The 14,536-nt window shown below is 40.0% G+C and overlaps 3 protein-coding genes across 3 annotated transcripts; 2 read left to right on the top strand and 1 right to left on the bottom strand.

Moving 5' to 3' along the window:
* Nucleotides 1-255: 255 nt before the first annotated feature.
* c12h22orf39 (chromosome 12 C22orf39 homolog) lies at nucleotides 256-2,716 on the top strand. The gene is made up of 3 exons (XM_031727989.2): nucleotides 256-402; nucleotides 1,721-1,888; nucleotides 1,978-2,716. The coding sequence occupies exons 1-3, from the start codon at nucleotides 370-372 to the stop codon at nucleotides 2,107-2,109; spliced, it is 333 nt and encodes a 110-aa protein (XP_031583849.1). The 5' UTR covers nucleotides 256-369; the 3' UTR covers nucleotides 2,110-2,716.
* Nucleotides 2,695-6,452, bottom strand: mrpl40 (mitochondrial ribosomal protein L40). The gene is made up of 6 exons (XM_031727986.2): nucleotides 6,341-6,452; nucleotides 5,943-6,175; nucleotides 4,859-4,942; nucleotides 4,510-4,665; nucleotides 3,225-3,306; nucleotides 2,695-3,108 (listed from the first exon to the last, which is right to left on the bottom strand). The coding sequence occupies exons 2-6, from the start codon at nucleotides 6,002-6,004 to the stop codon at nucleotides 2,881-2,883; spliced, it is 612 nt and encodes a 203-aa protein (XP_031583846.1). The 5' UTR covers nucleotides 6,005-6,175; nucleotides 6,341-6,452; the 3' UTR covers nucleotides 2,695-2,880.
* On the top strand, nucleotides 6,337-13,398 carry acaa2 (acetyl-CoA acyltransferase 2). The gene is made up of 10 exons (XM_031727985.2): nucleotides 6,337-6,473; nucleotides 9,414-9,580; nucleotides 9,676-9,804; nucleotides 10,734-10,850; nucleotides 10,944-11,091; nucleotides 11,200-11,375; nucleotides 11,651-11,780; nucleotides 11,875-11,945; nucleotides 12,584-12,738; nucleotides 12,837-13,398. The coding sequence occupies exons 1-10, from the start codon at nucleotides 6,458-6,460 to the stop codon at nucleotides 12,916-12,918; spliced, it is 1,191 nt and encodes a 396-aa protein (XP_031583845.1). The 5' UTR covers nucleotides 6,337-6,457; the 3' UTR covers nucleotides 12,919-13,398.
* Nucleotides 13,399-14,536: the final 1,138 nt, after the last annotated feature.

Genomic DNA, 14,536 nt, shown 5'->3' with positions numbered 1-14,536 from the left:
TGAAGAAGATGATTAGTGGATAAATTATTGGAATTGGTGAGTTTACATAAATGGGTAAAATAATGAATGATTGAGCTCTCAATCAGCAATAGTAACTACAAATTCAGATTTGAGAAAACCGACATTTTAATTGTTTCAGAAAAAATATTGTTCCAAATAATTTATACTTTTCGTTCCATTAAAAGCAGAATATCTTTAAATAAACTGTAAATTCACAATGACGACCTTCAGCAATGCACACATTTTTGGTTTTGATGCTTCGTGGCCTCGTGTATTTTCAAAATAAGTGCTACAGAAATGCGGCAAGGGCTTTTGTTGTGAAAACTAAAACCGGAAGGAGTACAGTTGCTAAAGCTGTCGCAGCTAGCGATGGACAGGGCTGTGGGAGAAATCGCATGGAGGGTAATTAAACCAGATATTACGTTATTAATTTCGTTACTGATAACTTTTCCTTAGTTAATGTGATTTGCATTGTTTATGAGAAGACTGAAAATAATCAAAGTCAAATCCTGATGATGTAGGTCGCAAGGTGATTAGCTTTAGATGCTAAACCGCAAATTTACTCTTCTGTAGCATCTAGCAGTGTCAGACAAAGAAGATCCGAGGAGGCGAAGTATATTTTTTGATTCACGAAATGCACTAATATCTGGGCTTGCTGGTCAAATTTAAAAATAGCATGTGTGTAGTTGGAAAGTCAAATCAGCCACTGAGCAAACTGAGGGTCAGCCCATTCTTAATACGACCGCAGAGGGGCGCTGTTTCAATGTTGAACACTTTAGAGACTCAGGTTAAACACTCACCGGCCATTACGTCATGCTTGTACTGGGTTGGACTCTCTTCAGAACTGCGTTAATTCTTCGTGGCACAGATTCAAGAAGGTGTTGAAAACATTCATCAGAGATTTCCAGTTTGGCACGACAGCATCACACACTTGCTGCTGACAGAAATGTGAGATGAACATCAATAAACTTCTCACCATACCAGCCAAATGTCGCTGCAGAAATTCGAACTCGTCAGAGCAGGCAGCGTTTTTCCAGTGTTCCTTTGCCCAGTGTAGTTGAACCTGTGCAAACTGTAGCCTCAGTTTCCTGTTCTTGGGGAGCGGCACTCGGTGTGGTCTTCTGTTACTTCAAGGTTTGACATGCCGTGAATTTAGAGATGGTCTTCTGCATATCTTGGTGGTACTTTTGATAGTCCCTGTTGATTTCCTCTCAGTCCGAATCAGTCTGGCTATTCTCCTTTGACGTTGACAAGGTATTTTTGCTTAGAGAACTGCCCCTCACTGTATATTTCCTCTTTTTCAGTTGCTGCCATGTGATTGGTTGATTATTTTATTAGTAACAAGTAGTTAGACAGGTGTACCCAACAAAGGCTACGTTCACACTGCAGGTCTTAATGCTCAATTCCGATTTTTTGATCAAATCCGATTTTTTTGTCTGCTCTTTCACACTACAAATAAAATGCGACAGCAAACGCGCTCTAGTGTGAACGCTCAAAGCGGCCCGCATGCGCAAAAGATGTCACATCGTGGTGAGTTTTCAGTATGAAATGAGGTTGTATTTTTAGCCTAGGTGAAGGACAAAGGTTGATCCTCAGTTGCTCTTGCATTACTTTCATCCTTTGGAGGGGAGACAATGAAGACCTCGACTGATGTCAGTCACCAGAATCCCAACAGAAGTTTAAAGTTTTATTCTCATGTTTGTTTGCTTTGTCGCCACAGCCACCGCGGGCATGTGAAGACTACTGGAGTGAGTTTAGACACTGCAAAAGTTTAAAAAACTGCTTTCACCACTACTACACTTACGGTACCGTGCCGTCCTGCCAGCAGTGGAAAGAGGACTACCATAACTGCAGAGAGTGGGAGAAACATAGAGGCACCGAGGCTAAGGTGGAACAGCAAGAAATTAAAGTCCTAAATGGGTGACTTTGTGATCCCCTCCAGGCTGTATAAATACACTCACTGTATCTGTCTTGCAGGAGGCGTTGCGGAGAAGTGAGAAAATCCGAGTGGCAGAGCAAAGAAACTTCATTCCAGTGTGGCAGCTCAGGCAGGAGCCTCCTAGAGACTGGCACGTGCCACTGAACCAGGAGAAGCCTCAGGACTCCTGAACATCGAGTTTTGACAACATGCTGTGTTTCAGTTAAAGAGCCTGGACATTCTTGTGATCACGAGCTGTCATGAGTTGTATTCAGAGAACTGCTGTATGTAAAATGATATGTACAGTATGTCTAACAGCAGCTAGTGGTCAGCGATGAGGATTCAGCCTCTGTTTTATCAGTGAATATGATCTCTTTCCAGGCAGGCTGGTGTGTCATAGGTACTAATTCTGCAAAGCTTGTGTAAACTTAAGCACAAAGACCGACTGCACTCGGAGACTCTGTGAAAATTAGCTCTATATTATCCTTATTTTGACAGGATATATAATCAATCCATGTAATCAGTGATCTGCTTCATTCTCTTTGAAAAAGGTGAAGAGCCAGGTCTTTGCATGGTACTGGTAGGCCTATATGTATTTGTCAGCTGCTAAGCATATGAATTGACTTTAAGAAAGGTTAATTATGTAGCTCTTGATGCTGGAGTCAGGTCTATGGGATGTTTAATCTTACTGAAAAATTGACATGACAGAATCCAGAGTTGTGTAGCAGTTTTCTGCCTTATAACATGACATGTTCAAAAAGATTCTGGAAACTGGATCAATAAAAAGATGTAAATTTTTATTCGATTTCTTTCATTATTATAGACAGAAATATTAATGTGACACAAACTCACTGTAACTCTCACACAATGAATGACAATGAAGGAATAAAGACGCAGAAGCTGCATTTTTGCTTAGTGAATAACATTCAGACACACTAAACTACACAGCCATTCCTCATCTATCACTGTGTGTAAACTTTAGTGATATCGTTGTATTTCCCATCAGGAGCGTCATAATTGGGTATTGCTGGCGTATATGTGGGACCTTCGTGAACAAAGGGAATAAGAAGCGGGTCAGGCTTCAGCGCTGCCCGATACAGCTCCTCAGACTCCAGCTTCAGCTCCTCCAGTGCCTCCCTCTGTGCTTCCAAAGCCAGTTCAACAGCCTCCACTTCAGCCATGTGCTGCTTCTGCAAGAACATCAGACAGACACAACCCACTAAGTGCATGCAATGGAGAGCCAGGGTCAGATGTAACATTTTCCATAAAAGCTTTAGTGACGCAGGTGCGATAGGTAAGTGGTAACCTGTTTGTATCGACACCACTCCTTCAGCAGCAGGGCTCGACCTTCACTTTCTTCAAATGACAGCCTTGGAGCAGTGCGTTCCCTTTGAAAGAGAATTATGAACATCAATTTAAAGGACTTAAAAGCTCTATCCAAGAAAGGTATTCAAATGAGCAATTTAAAAGTTTCAAAGCTGTTTTAATGTCCCAGAGCTTCAATGCAAAAAGACTGATAAAACCATTATCTTTTTATCTTATTGTATATTTTATTCTACTGTATATAGTATTTTATTTTATTCTATTATGTACAGTTGTGTACTGTATTTATTCTTATTTTATTCTAATCTTTGCTTCATAACTTTTGCACTGTCCACTTCCTGCTGTGACAAAACAAATTTCCCACGTGTGGGACTAATAAAGGTTATCTTATCTTATCTTATCTTATCTTATCTTATGAAGACATCAGCTAACAATCACGTCTCAGAACTTCAGCCACCTTTTGCAAAGGCAATTTCTCTGTGAAAATGAGCTGTGGCTGAGGTGGTAGAGCTGGTCGTCTAGCAAAGAAGGCAAAAGGATCAGTCTGTGATTCCTCCAGTCAGCAAAATGTTCTTGGCAAATTGCCCCTAATGCACCTATTGGAGTGTGTATGAATGTTGAAAAATGCTTCGGGGTAGATAAAACTGCATCCGATGGGGTAAATGAGACCTGTAGAATTGTAGTAAAGTAGTATTTACATTATCTTGACATAGATAATGTTTGTGTTAACACTCTTGGGGCATTATTGCCAAATCCATTCTTGACCTGTGAGATGTCATGAATAATAAAACTTTTTTAAAAAGCACACAATAAGTGCTTTTGACTTTTTTTTTTCATTAGTTTGTGCAATCCAACAAAGCTGATTTAAACACATAAGATTAAAATATTTTTAAACTGATGTGGAAATCATCAGAGTTGACATCAGCTCAGATTTTCTTCACTGGCTGTGGAGCACAGCGTTCTCAAAGGATGCCGTGGTATGAGCCATGACACATTAATTTTACACATTGGATTTATAGAGCTGCTTGATCTGTTGATCAAGCAGATCTATTTAGGAATAAAATCACATTGCTTATCCGTTCTAATGATCTTCAAAAAATGCCCTGCTTCTGATGATCCATACCTGCCCAGCAGCTTTAGTTCATTTGCTGACAAGAAGAAATTTAATGTGTGTTATCATACTGAGCACTGTAAGTTAATGTTTCAATACAAATTTGACCTCATTATCTCAAATGACATTTATGCACATAGACTGAAATGAGCTCCACCTTGTTTCATCCAAGCATTTGGTTGGAGTGACGAAGTCCTCTATGGGGATAAGCTCAGGTGGAACTTTCTCCAGTTTCTTCAGCTTCTTTTTCAGGCGCTCTCTCAACATCTGTTCCCTTCTCGGGTCAACTTTCTTCTTCTTTTTTGGCTCAGCTCTTGAATAACACAGATCACACCTCTATGTTAATATATTCAGCCACAAGATAGAGCTTTGCTGAGAAGTACTGTTAGCATCACAAACCATCATAACATTGGTGGATTAAGTTTTTAATTTAAAATATTGATGAAATGACAATTGTGGTAAACCTCGGTCATGACTTGGTTTGTGAGCCTGAGCCTGAATCATACCTCAGTGGAGCAGATGTCTTCAGGGTCATCACTGGTGCAAACCAAGGACTCTGTACAAGATGGTGATGTTCTCCCAACAGAGAGCTGCAGAATAGAGTACAGGTCATTTCTCTACTAAGTTTGTATATTCTTTGAAGAAGACAGTCTTAAGAGTGCTACTATCCTTGCTGCAAATAAGATGCTTGTCTACAAACATTTTCAATCCTGGCCACTCCCAGTGAAAATTTTAACATCTTCATCTCTGTCGCCTCCGGCTCAGTCTCCTGTCTTTTTATTGATGCCACTCTCCAACTACCATCTTGTAAACCTTCTCTTTCACTTCTGTCACAAATCACCCCTGATGCTCATCTCCACCCTGCCTGCACTCTCTTTTTCCATCTCTTTTGTGCACTGTCATTTGCTTTGGATGTTTAACCCCAGGTATTTAACCATCCACCTTCACAATCTTTGCTCTTTTCAGCCTCATGAGCACAGTTGTCTGCCTCTCACTCACACACGTGTTCTGTCCTGCTTTTGATTTTCATTTCCCATCTTTCAAAGCAGACATTCACCTCTCCAAGCTCTCTTTCACCTGCTCTCTACTTTTGGTACAGATCACAATGTCGTCTGCAAATATTATAGTGCACAGAGACTCCTGACTGACCTAATCTATCCATCTTCATTGCAAACAAGAAGGGGCACAGAGCAGTTCCCTGATGCTGATCCAGGTCGAGCCCATCTGTCATTCCTACCGCACACTTCACCACTGTTTATCTGTCCTCATACATGTCCTGCACCACCCTGATACTTCTCTTGGCACCCCATCATATGGTTTATCTAGATTCATAAATGCACAGTGAAACTTCTTCTGACCTTCTCTATACTTCTCCATCAACAGTATCAAAGCAAAGATCGCATCTGTACTCTTTCTCAGCATGAAACCATACTCTCAACAGCTACATCCCTCTGTAGTCACGACAGCTCTGCTCATCACCTTTGTTACTGAACAAGCACACTTCTTCTCTATTAAAGCACTGAATAACCTTAGCTATATTAGCTCCACACAGCTAACGCACTTCGTTCACATCGTACATCAATCACTCACCTCGACGGCATGGCCTGCCGCGATAAAACCCTGCAAAGACATCGCGAAAGAGCCAAAGACATGTTTTAATTACGTTTCCGTTTCCTCCTTTAACTCAGTTTTGGGTCCAGGACAACAAACATTCACATGTCGTCCCCTGGAGTGACAGCCCCCCACACACACGTCGCTGAAAGATGACGCTTCAAACAGGCGGGCGCACACTTCAACGTCCGCACTTTCGCTTATTTAAAAAGCTTGAAAAAAAAAATCAGAGACAGATATTGGATATGTGATAATCCGCTAATATATTAATTAATAAAACAATAAGATAAACAGTAAAAAAAAATAGTAACATTGCGTTGTGTAGATATTTATGTGTAAATATTTTGTTGAATCTTCATGGAGGAGTAAAACGTTACCGAGCTGCAGTATTTGGGGGAAAGGTCACAGTGGTCTCAGGCTTTTATATCCTCCACGCAGCGAGATATCAGCCTAAAACTTTGATCCGGTCATCGCTGGATTGTTGAGTCTGCATCATGGCACTTCTCAGAGGTAAACAAACACCATTCAGTTCATTTCAGCAGTAAGACCTCTGGGACGGGATTTTCTGGTGGGGCGTTTGAAAGTATCTGGGTCACACTGCTGTGCAACAGTGCTTTAAAATCGACCTTTTTATTCATTTTATATGCAAAGAAGGCTCGTTTCCACATAGTTTCACTGCAATGTAGGCGAAAGGTGACAAGATGGTGGCAGTATTATTTAAACAGCTGCTCCTTCCTGCTACTCAACTCAAAACTGTAAACATGTATTTGAACATTTAATCAGAAACCTTTCACAACTTTGAGGACACCGGTTTGCTTTTGTTATGCCCACACTTTTTTGGTTTAGAAAATTACAGCTTTCAGCTGTAATATTCATGTGTGTGAATATTACAGCTGAAGGTATATGCTGTAGCATATGCTGTGATGCGTTTACCTAAGTGAAGGTGAAACCGTGCTTTAAATCTGTTTTAATTATCTGTTTAATAGATTACAAATATACATTGCATGTTCCACATACATTACTTAATTTGCATTATTGTGTTTCCTGATTTTGCTATTCGTATTTTTCCATATTATGTGTTTATATATCATCGAAAAAAAGGATAGAACATCAAAAAAGTTGGGTAGCAGTATTTCATTTGAGTTTTTCCTCATATGGCAATTACATCATGAATATGGAGTAAATGTTTAAAGAAATTATCTATAAGGACTTTGGATTACTGGTCATTGAGCCATTTTATATGCAACATATCAGCAGCTCCCAACATTTTTTCTCCCATCTTACATGCCCAGCCATTCAATCACTCCTTTGAGTTATTATTCCATTTAAACACTAAGTAATTATCCACGAAAGTATTGATAACCAGAGTTTCAACAGCTTGTCACTACTGTTGTCTAATTAACCACTTATGCAGTCCTCTTTAATACTTTCTGCTGCAAATTCATTGCATTATTTTATGTTTAACTTTTCTGCTTAAACCTATCAGTTTCAAAAAGGTAAACAAAATGACTAGTCAAAAAAGCTTTATAGTGGATTTATAAATAAATACATTTTTATTAATTCACAAATCTCTGAGTTTGGTCCAGTGCCCCCATTCAGAGTGGAGGGAACATATTACTCAACATTAAACAGACTCCAGCTGTATGCGTCAGGTGTTACTATAATATTTGCAAACTCAATTCTAGGTCAAAGCATCCTGCATTTCCTGACACGTAGCAGACATTAGTCGATAGTTCAGTGTCCCTCTAAAACTAAAAAAGGTCCATCAGTGCAGCATTTCAAAATAGAGATCAGTCCTATTAAGGTACTGTGAACTTTAAACCCCTTTTTTTTTTTTCCTCTCAAAAATGTTGCTGTGACTTCCAGATCAATTTTTGGCAGATTATCAATCAGGCCCCAAATGCAGAAACAGTGAATTTAAAGAGAAAAAAAAGAACATACACCAACCTGACAGGAGCTGAGGCCTGTGCTACAAAACAGGATTTCATCTTAGCCAGGGAACCTCAGGTTTAACCCCAGGTTTTCTGCACCAAGGTGAATCTCTTACAGGGTATATTGCCAGAGTAGCTCCTGAAAACCTACTTCAGATTAGAGGACAGGTATGAAATGAAATGGCATCACTATTCCTGGAAGATTTCTCAGATCCCTGTGTGCAGATGGGTCTAAATTCCGAGTTTCAGTTTATTCCAAATTTGAATTCTGTTTTAATTTATTCTTTACTTGCTCTCAGACTGTTAAAACCTCACCAGGGCTCCAGCTGTAGTAAGTAAATATTAGCTTGAATTAATGTTTTAGTGACAGTTTTAGATTTTCTTTCAGCTGCTGCTTCAGAGGCATTTAGTCTGAGAGCAAGTAAAAATGAAAGAAACAGAATTCAGATGGAGGCTTTGTCTACATACAAATTTGAAATACACTTAGCGAGTAGGCTACAAATAGGTGAACTGTTTTAGAATCATTCATTCCTATAAATCAAATGTTCTACAAGCATGAATAAGTTACCAGCAGCCAACAGGAAGAAATAACAAAGTTACTGATCAACATGGAAACAGAAGGACCAGGATCCAGGAATGATGACAGTATTTTTTATAGAGAATTATTTTGTCACTAGGTAGCACCTGTTGATCTTTATCATGGAACATAACCTACACCAGAGCAGGTTTAGTTCCCTGCACAAAACCTAACATCTTGATCCACCGTTATAACACAAAAAACTTAGGGTAATCTTGACATTAACCAGGTAAGACAAACTCCTACTTTGCTATACAGGCCTCAGGCCTCTGTACAAAGCAACCCAAACAGATAGGAGAAAAGAAGGACAAAGCTATATATACACAGAATGAGATCACTGATGAGAAACATGCGGGAGCGGAACAAAGGCGAACACAATCACCAGCAGGTGAAAACAATGGGGGGAATCAGGGGACTGCAGACAGGATGAAAAAATGACTCACAACATGAAAGAAAACAATCCTTTAAAGTAAAATAGGAAGTAACAGAGAGGGTCATACTAACATTTAATAAGCCAAACAAGACAATTAAACAAAAGTGACCAGAATGAGACAGAGGGAAGCAGCAAATAGAAACACAGGGAAGACCGTGGCTACATGTACTCATCATAAAACCAAACATCAGAAAATACGAAGAACAAAACTCACTAGTGAACCATACATACACAGCGATGAAGGAATAAATCAAAGTCACTGTCAGGAAATAACAACAGAAACACTATAGGAGAAAACCTAAACAGGAACTTTAACTTCAACATCAACATCAACAAAGAATTGAAAACAAGAAATCAGACGCAGCTCTATTTCAACACCCTGTAAATCATGTTGCGTTAGTGCTAATTATCCCTTCACAAATCTTCTCTCTCTGTCCCCCGCTACAATCTGGCTGTAGCTCAGTGGTGGGTGGTGTTAACTCCAAACTAAAATGCTCGTTTTTTCCTAGGTGTATTTATTGTAGCTGCCAAGCGAACTCCATTTGGTACCTATGGTGGAGTACTGAAGGATCACAGTGCAACAGACTTGGCTGAACATGCAGCCAAAGCTGCCCTCGCTGCAGGGGGTGTGGTCCCAGAGCTTGTAAACAGCATCATCATAGGAAATGTCATGCAGGTACTGATCACACATACAACACTGAAAGGATTAATTATAAATGATCTGACTACTGTATCTTACATTTTGTTTCTGATCCACTTCCCTACGTTCAGAGCTCAGCTGATGCACCCTACATTGCTCGTCATGTGGGTCTGAGGTGTGGCGTACCCATCCCAGTGCCCGCTCTCACCGTGAACAGACTGTGTGGATCTGGTTTCCAGTCCATCATTAATGGCGCTCAGGTAAGCACTAAACTGATGAAAATAGTACTCTAAGACCCATAAAGGAGGGATTTTCAAAGCAGAAAACAGTGTATTGAATGTTTTCCTATCAAAATATAAACAAGAAAATTGATTTTTTAAAAATTAGTAACAGTGACACTTAGAGAGTACTACTTTTTGCAGGGAAAAAGAAGCCCTGCAGCTTCTCTGTAAGGAGAAGAGAGAGTGAGTAAGATACAGGACAATGTAAGAGGTGGTTTCACATCAGCTTTATGATAACTCCAGGAATCTCTAAGTTTCTTACTAGGAGTGGAGATAAGTAAGGTGGGAGGCATTACCTGCCTAGTTGTGGACAGGCAGGTAATGCGAGATGGAAAGGAATCCTTGTGGTGAATGCTTGTTTGAAGGTGGCAGGTGAGCAAACTTAGGGAAGCCTTTTATTCAGCACACAATCACAGAGACACAGAGTTGAGAACACTGGAAAAACTCAGTAGACATAACCAAAACAAGCCTGTCTACTACTTTATGATGGCAAACAGTTCAGGTGCCCCTTAAATACCAGCCACTGATGAGACCAATGAGCCACTGGTGTGCTCAGTGAGCAGCAGGAACCCGTGCTCCACCCATAGGGCACAGCCTCCACAACCCATCCAAGACCAGAGAAAGACAGAAATGACCCAAACACAACAACCCAGTGCTGCACTATGACAACTATAATTCACTGGATGAATTATACGCTGATGTATTTTCGTTCTGTATTGTATCTCCCCAAATAAAAAGGAAGATTAAAAGTTTCTGATCTTTTCCTGTCATGTATATAAGTGGAAAGCAACTGAAGTGATATGTTTAAGACAATGTGTGCAAAAACCATCAGTAAAATGATCATTATGTATCTTACCCCCCTTCTGCCGCTCCAAAAACAAAAAGCCTGTCACCTTTTGTGTTTGTAGGAGATTTGTCTCAGGGATTCAGAGGTGGTCCTGTGTGGAGGTTCAGAGAGTATGAGCCAGGCTCCCTATGCTGTCCGTAACATCCGATTTGGTACGAAGTTTGGCGTCGATCTAAAGGTTGGTAGATCAGATCTATGAACACTTGATATAAATGTACATCACCATAACTACAATGATTTGGTATTAAACCTGCCTTCATCGGCCTACCAGCTAGAGGATACTTTGTGGGCGGGGCTGACTGACCTGCATATTAAAACCCCGATGGGCATCACAGCAGAAAACCTGGCAGAGAAATACCAGATCACCCGAGAGGACTGTGACAACTACGCACATCAGACTCAACAAAGGTGGAAGGCAGGTAAGGCAGACCCTGTTTTTTGATATCATTTCACGGTCTGCCTTTTAATTCACCCTCATACTCAGTTACTGTTTTAAACTCTAAGCTTTTACTGCTTTCTGTTTACAGCTCATGAGGGTGGTTACTTCACAGCAGAAATTGCTCCCATTGAGGTGAAAGCTAAGAAAGGCAAAGTGCCCATGACTCATGATGAGCACCCTCGGCCTCAGACCACTCTGGAACAGATGGCCAAACTACCTCCTGTCTTTAAGAAGGGAGGAACCGTTACTGCTGCTAACGCTTCAGTGAGTTTATGCTAGAGGTGCCGACTGTTCTCAACAATCTGACATGATCGGGTTTTCTTAGCGAAGTCAGACGGTCTGTGGTCACTGGGAAAAACAGACCACTGTTTGTTTGTTTTTTGATGCATTTGAGTCCCTTATTGCTATTCTTTTGTGTGTGATATCACTCCAGGATGTTTTTTTACACTCACACTTAAAATACATTTAAATATAGTTCATTATAAATTTTATCCAACCTCCTCCTCTTTCCTAATTGCACCTATCATTTCTATCCCCAGGGTGTATCTGATGGTGCTGCTGCTTTGGTGATTTCAAGTGAGGATGCTCTGAAGGAACACAAGCTCACTCCTCTGGCCAGAATTGTGGCCTATCACGTGTCAGGCTGTGACCCAAGCATTATGGGAATAGGTTAGCAACAGTGCTCTCTTAAAGGTGTAATCTGGGCACCTTTGGATTAAAAGTAATGATTACCTAACCTTTCTTTTTACTTTATTTATTTTAGGTCCTGTTCCAGCAATCACAGAAGCACTTAAGAAAGCTGGTCTGACTCTCAAAGACATGGATCTTGTGGAGGTTTGTTCCCATACAGTGAAATAAATACTTAGATCCTTTTTGTCATATACAAAGCAGTAATGCAACAACTTAAAAATACTCCATTATAACTAATTAAGGAAAGTGAAAATAATATGTTGGTGAAAGTGCACACAGCTGTTTTTGGCTGCTTCCTTATTGACAAGATTTCACCAGCACGTTTGATTTGTGTCCACAAAGGGATCCGTGACTCTTCCCGGGGTTGAACCAGAATCTTTCATTTGATAGGCAAATATATAAACCACTATTATGAGTAAAATTTACATATATACAGTTAGGCCCGTATGTATTTGGGCAGTCACATATTCTTTGTAGTTTTGCCTTTGTACAATGGATTTGAAATCAAACCATTAAGTTGTGTTTAATGTTGACATTAGACATTGAACTATAAAACCCCACATAATCCCACACCTTCAGAGGCTTGAAATTCATTGGACAAACTAACATCATTTAAACTAATTATTATTTTTTAATACTCTAATATTACTTTAATACTTTAATATTAATATTTTTAATACTTGAATACTTGAAAGTTGCTTTTTTTAAATATAACATAGCAACCAGCCTGTTGTGATTTATTTAGGAAGTAAATACTCAGGTGTTTTTGTTGTTTTTCACAGGTCAATGAGGCTTTTGCTCCTCAGTATCTGGCTGTTTCCAAGGCTCTAGGACTCGACCCAGAGAAAAGCAATGTGAACGGTGGAGCTATTGCCATCGGACATCCTCTCGGTGCTTCTGGAGCTCGCATCACTGCTCACCTGGTGCATGAGCTCAGGTAGTGTAGTCATTTAATGGTGCACGTTATCTTATGTAATGAGAAGTGTTCTGCACATTATTTAAAGTGACTTTGAATAATTATTTACTTTCTGACAGGCGGCGAGGAGGCAAGTATGCCATTGGGTCTGCCTGTATTGGCGGTGGTCAGGGTATCGCCATCATTATTGAAAAATGCTGAGAGAAGAACCTGCCAGCTGTTAGGTTTCCTGCAGAAGAATGAGCTACACACAATCACACAGTCCGCTAATGCTAAATAAAATGCAGATGATACATTGTAAAAGGGATATTTTTCCACATTCTCACATCAGAACATGTGCACTAAATGTTTCAGTCTTGAGTTGCCTTGGAAGTCCAGTAAAGATTGAGTGCTAATTGCTCACTGACATGCCTGTTCCTGTTTCACAAAAGTGCAAAAGACTTTTCAAACACGTGCCTAAAATTCAGTGCTGATGATGGTACAGTGTGTAGCATATAATAACAGTGAAGTTTGTGGTAGGACAGAGTGAGACTTGATGGAACTGGAATTTGCCTTAATAGCAGAGAGATTGAGAACATGTTAAGTTTTAATGCTAGAAAATTACCTGTGATGGCTCCAGCAAAAACTGATCTTGTACTTCTGTGTCAAAGAATCTCAAATTAAAAAAAAGAAAGAAAAAAAGATGTGTTTTCATGATCAGTATTTTACTGCTGCTTGAATAAAATATTCTATATGATTTTTTGGGTTAGTTGGTGTCAAGGGATTTACATCCCTACCCTCACCTATGGTCACGAGCTGTAGGTAGTGACCAAAAGAACGACAGCGGAAATGAGCTTCGTCTGAAAGGTGGCTAGCCTCTCCCTTAGAGATAGGGTAAGGAGTTTGGCCATCCGGAAGGGGCACAGAATAGAGCCGCTGCTTCTCCACATCAAAGGGAGACAGTTGTGGTGGTTTGGGCATCTGAAAAGGATGCCTCCTGGGTGAATTATCGGGCATGTACCACTGGGAGGAAGCCTGAGGGCAGACCCAGGAGATGCTGGAGAAATTATATCTCTCAGCTGGTCTGGGAACGCTTTGGTGTCCCCCTGGAGAAACTAGAGGAGGTGCATGCCTCAGTATTCTACTGTCAGATGTGAAGCCTTCACACTGAAACTGGTTCATGCAACAGGACAAACTACAACAGACTGGCAGAAAAAATCAAGTTGTTGGAATGGTTCAGTAAAAGTCCATATGTCAACCAGACTGAATTAATAGGGCTGTGCATTCAATGAAGTTAAGTGATAAATTAAAGAAGGGTAGGGAACATTTTTTCCACAGGTATCTGACACGGGAGACTGAATATGTCATACATAAAAGAAGATTAGTTCAAATTATTACTGTTAAAGGAGATTCTGCAAGCTATTGAATCATGGAATAGCATTATTCAGAACAGACACTGGAAAATCACCAGTCCATAGACCTGTACATGAAGCAAACTGGTAATAGAGTTGCTTTTTATTAAAGTTTCTGAATTTATACAAACACTCTCTTTATTATGCAGTCTCAGAACACAGCATCATGTACCCCAATTTCACTAGTGGAGAATAGATTTGTAGTCCGTCATATCAATGTAGTGGCAGCCATCCTTTCTGACACATGTTTAGAGTGAAAAAATGCTATTGTTTATATCAACATGCTCCGTTTACAACGTCCACTGACTTTTTTTTTTTTTTTTGCTACTGAGCATCCTTGAAATACACAAAGAATTAGTTTGTGAAAAATATTTTTTTTTCACCTAACTTTACTATCTGCTCTCTCCTTCCTGTTCCTGTACAACATC

The sequence above is a fragment of the Oreochromis aureus genome, linkage group 12 (genome assembly GCF_013358895.1).
Source record: "Oreochromis aureus strain Israel breed Guangdong linkage group 12, ZZ_aureus, whole genome shotgun sequence".
NCBI classification, from domain to species: Eukaryota; Metazoa; Chordata; class Actinopteri; order Cichliformes; family Cichlidae; genus Oreochromis; species Oreochromis aureus.
Note: the sequence above shows the minus strand (reverse complement) of the source record. Positions and strands in the feature narration are given on the sequence as shown.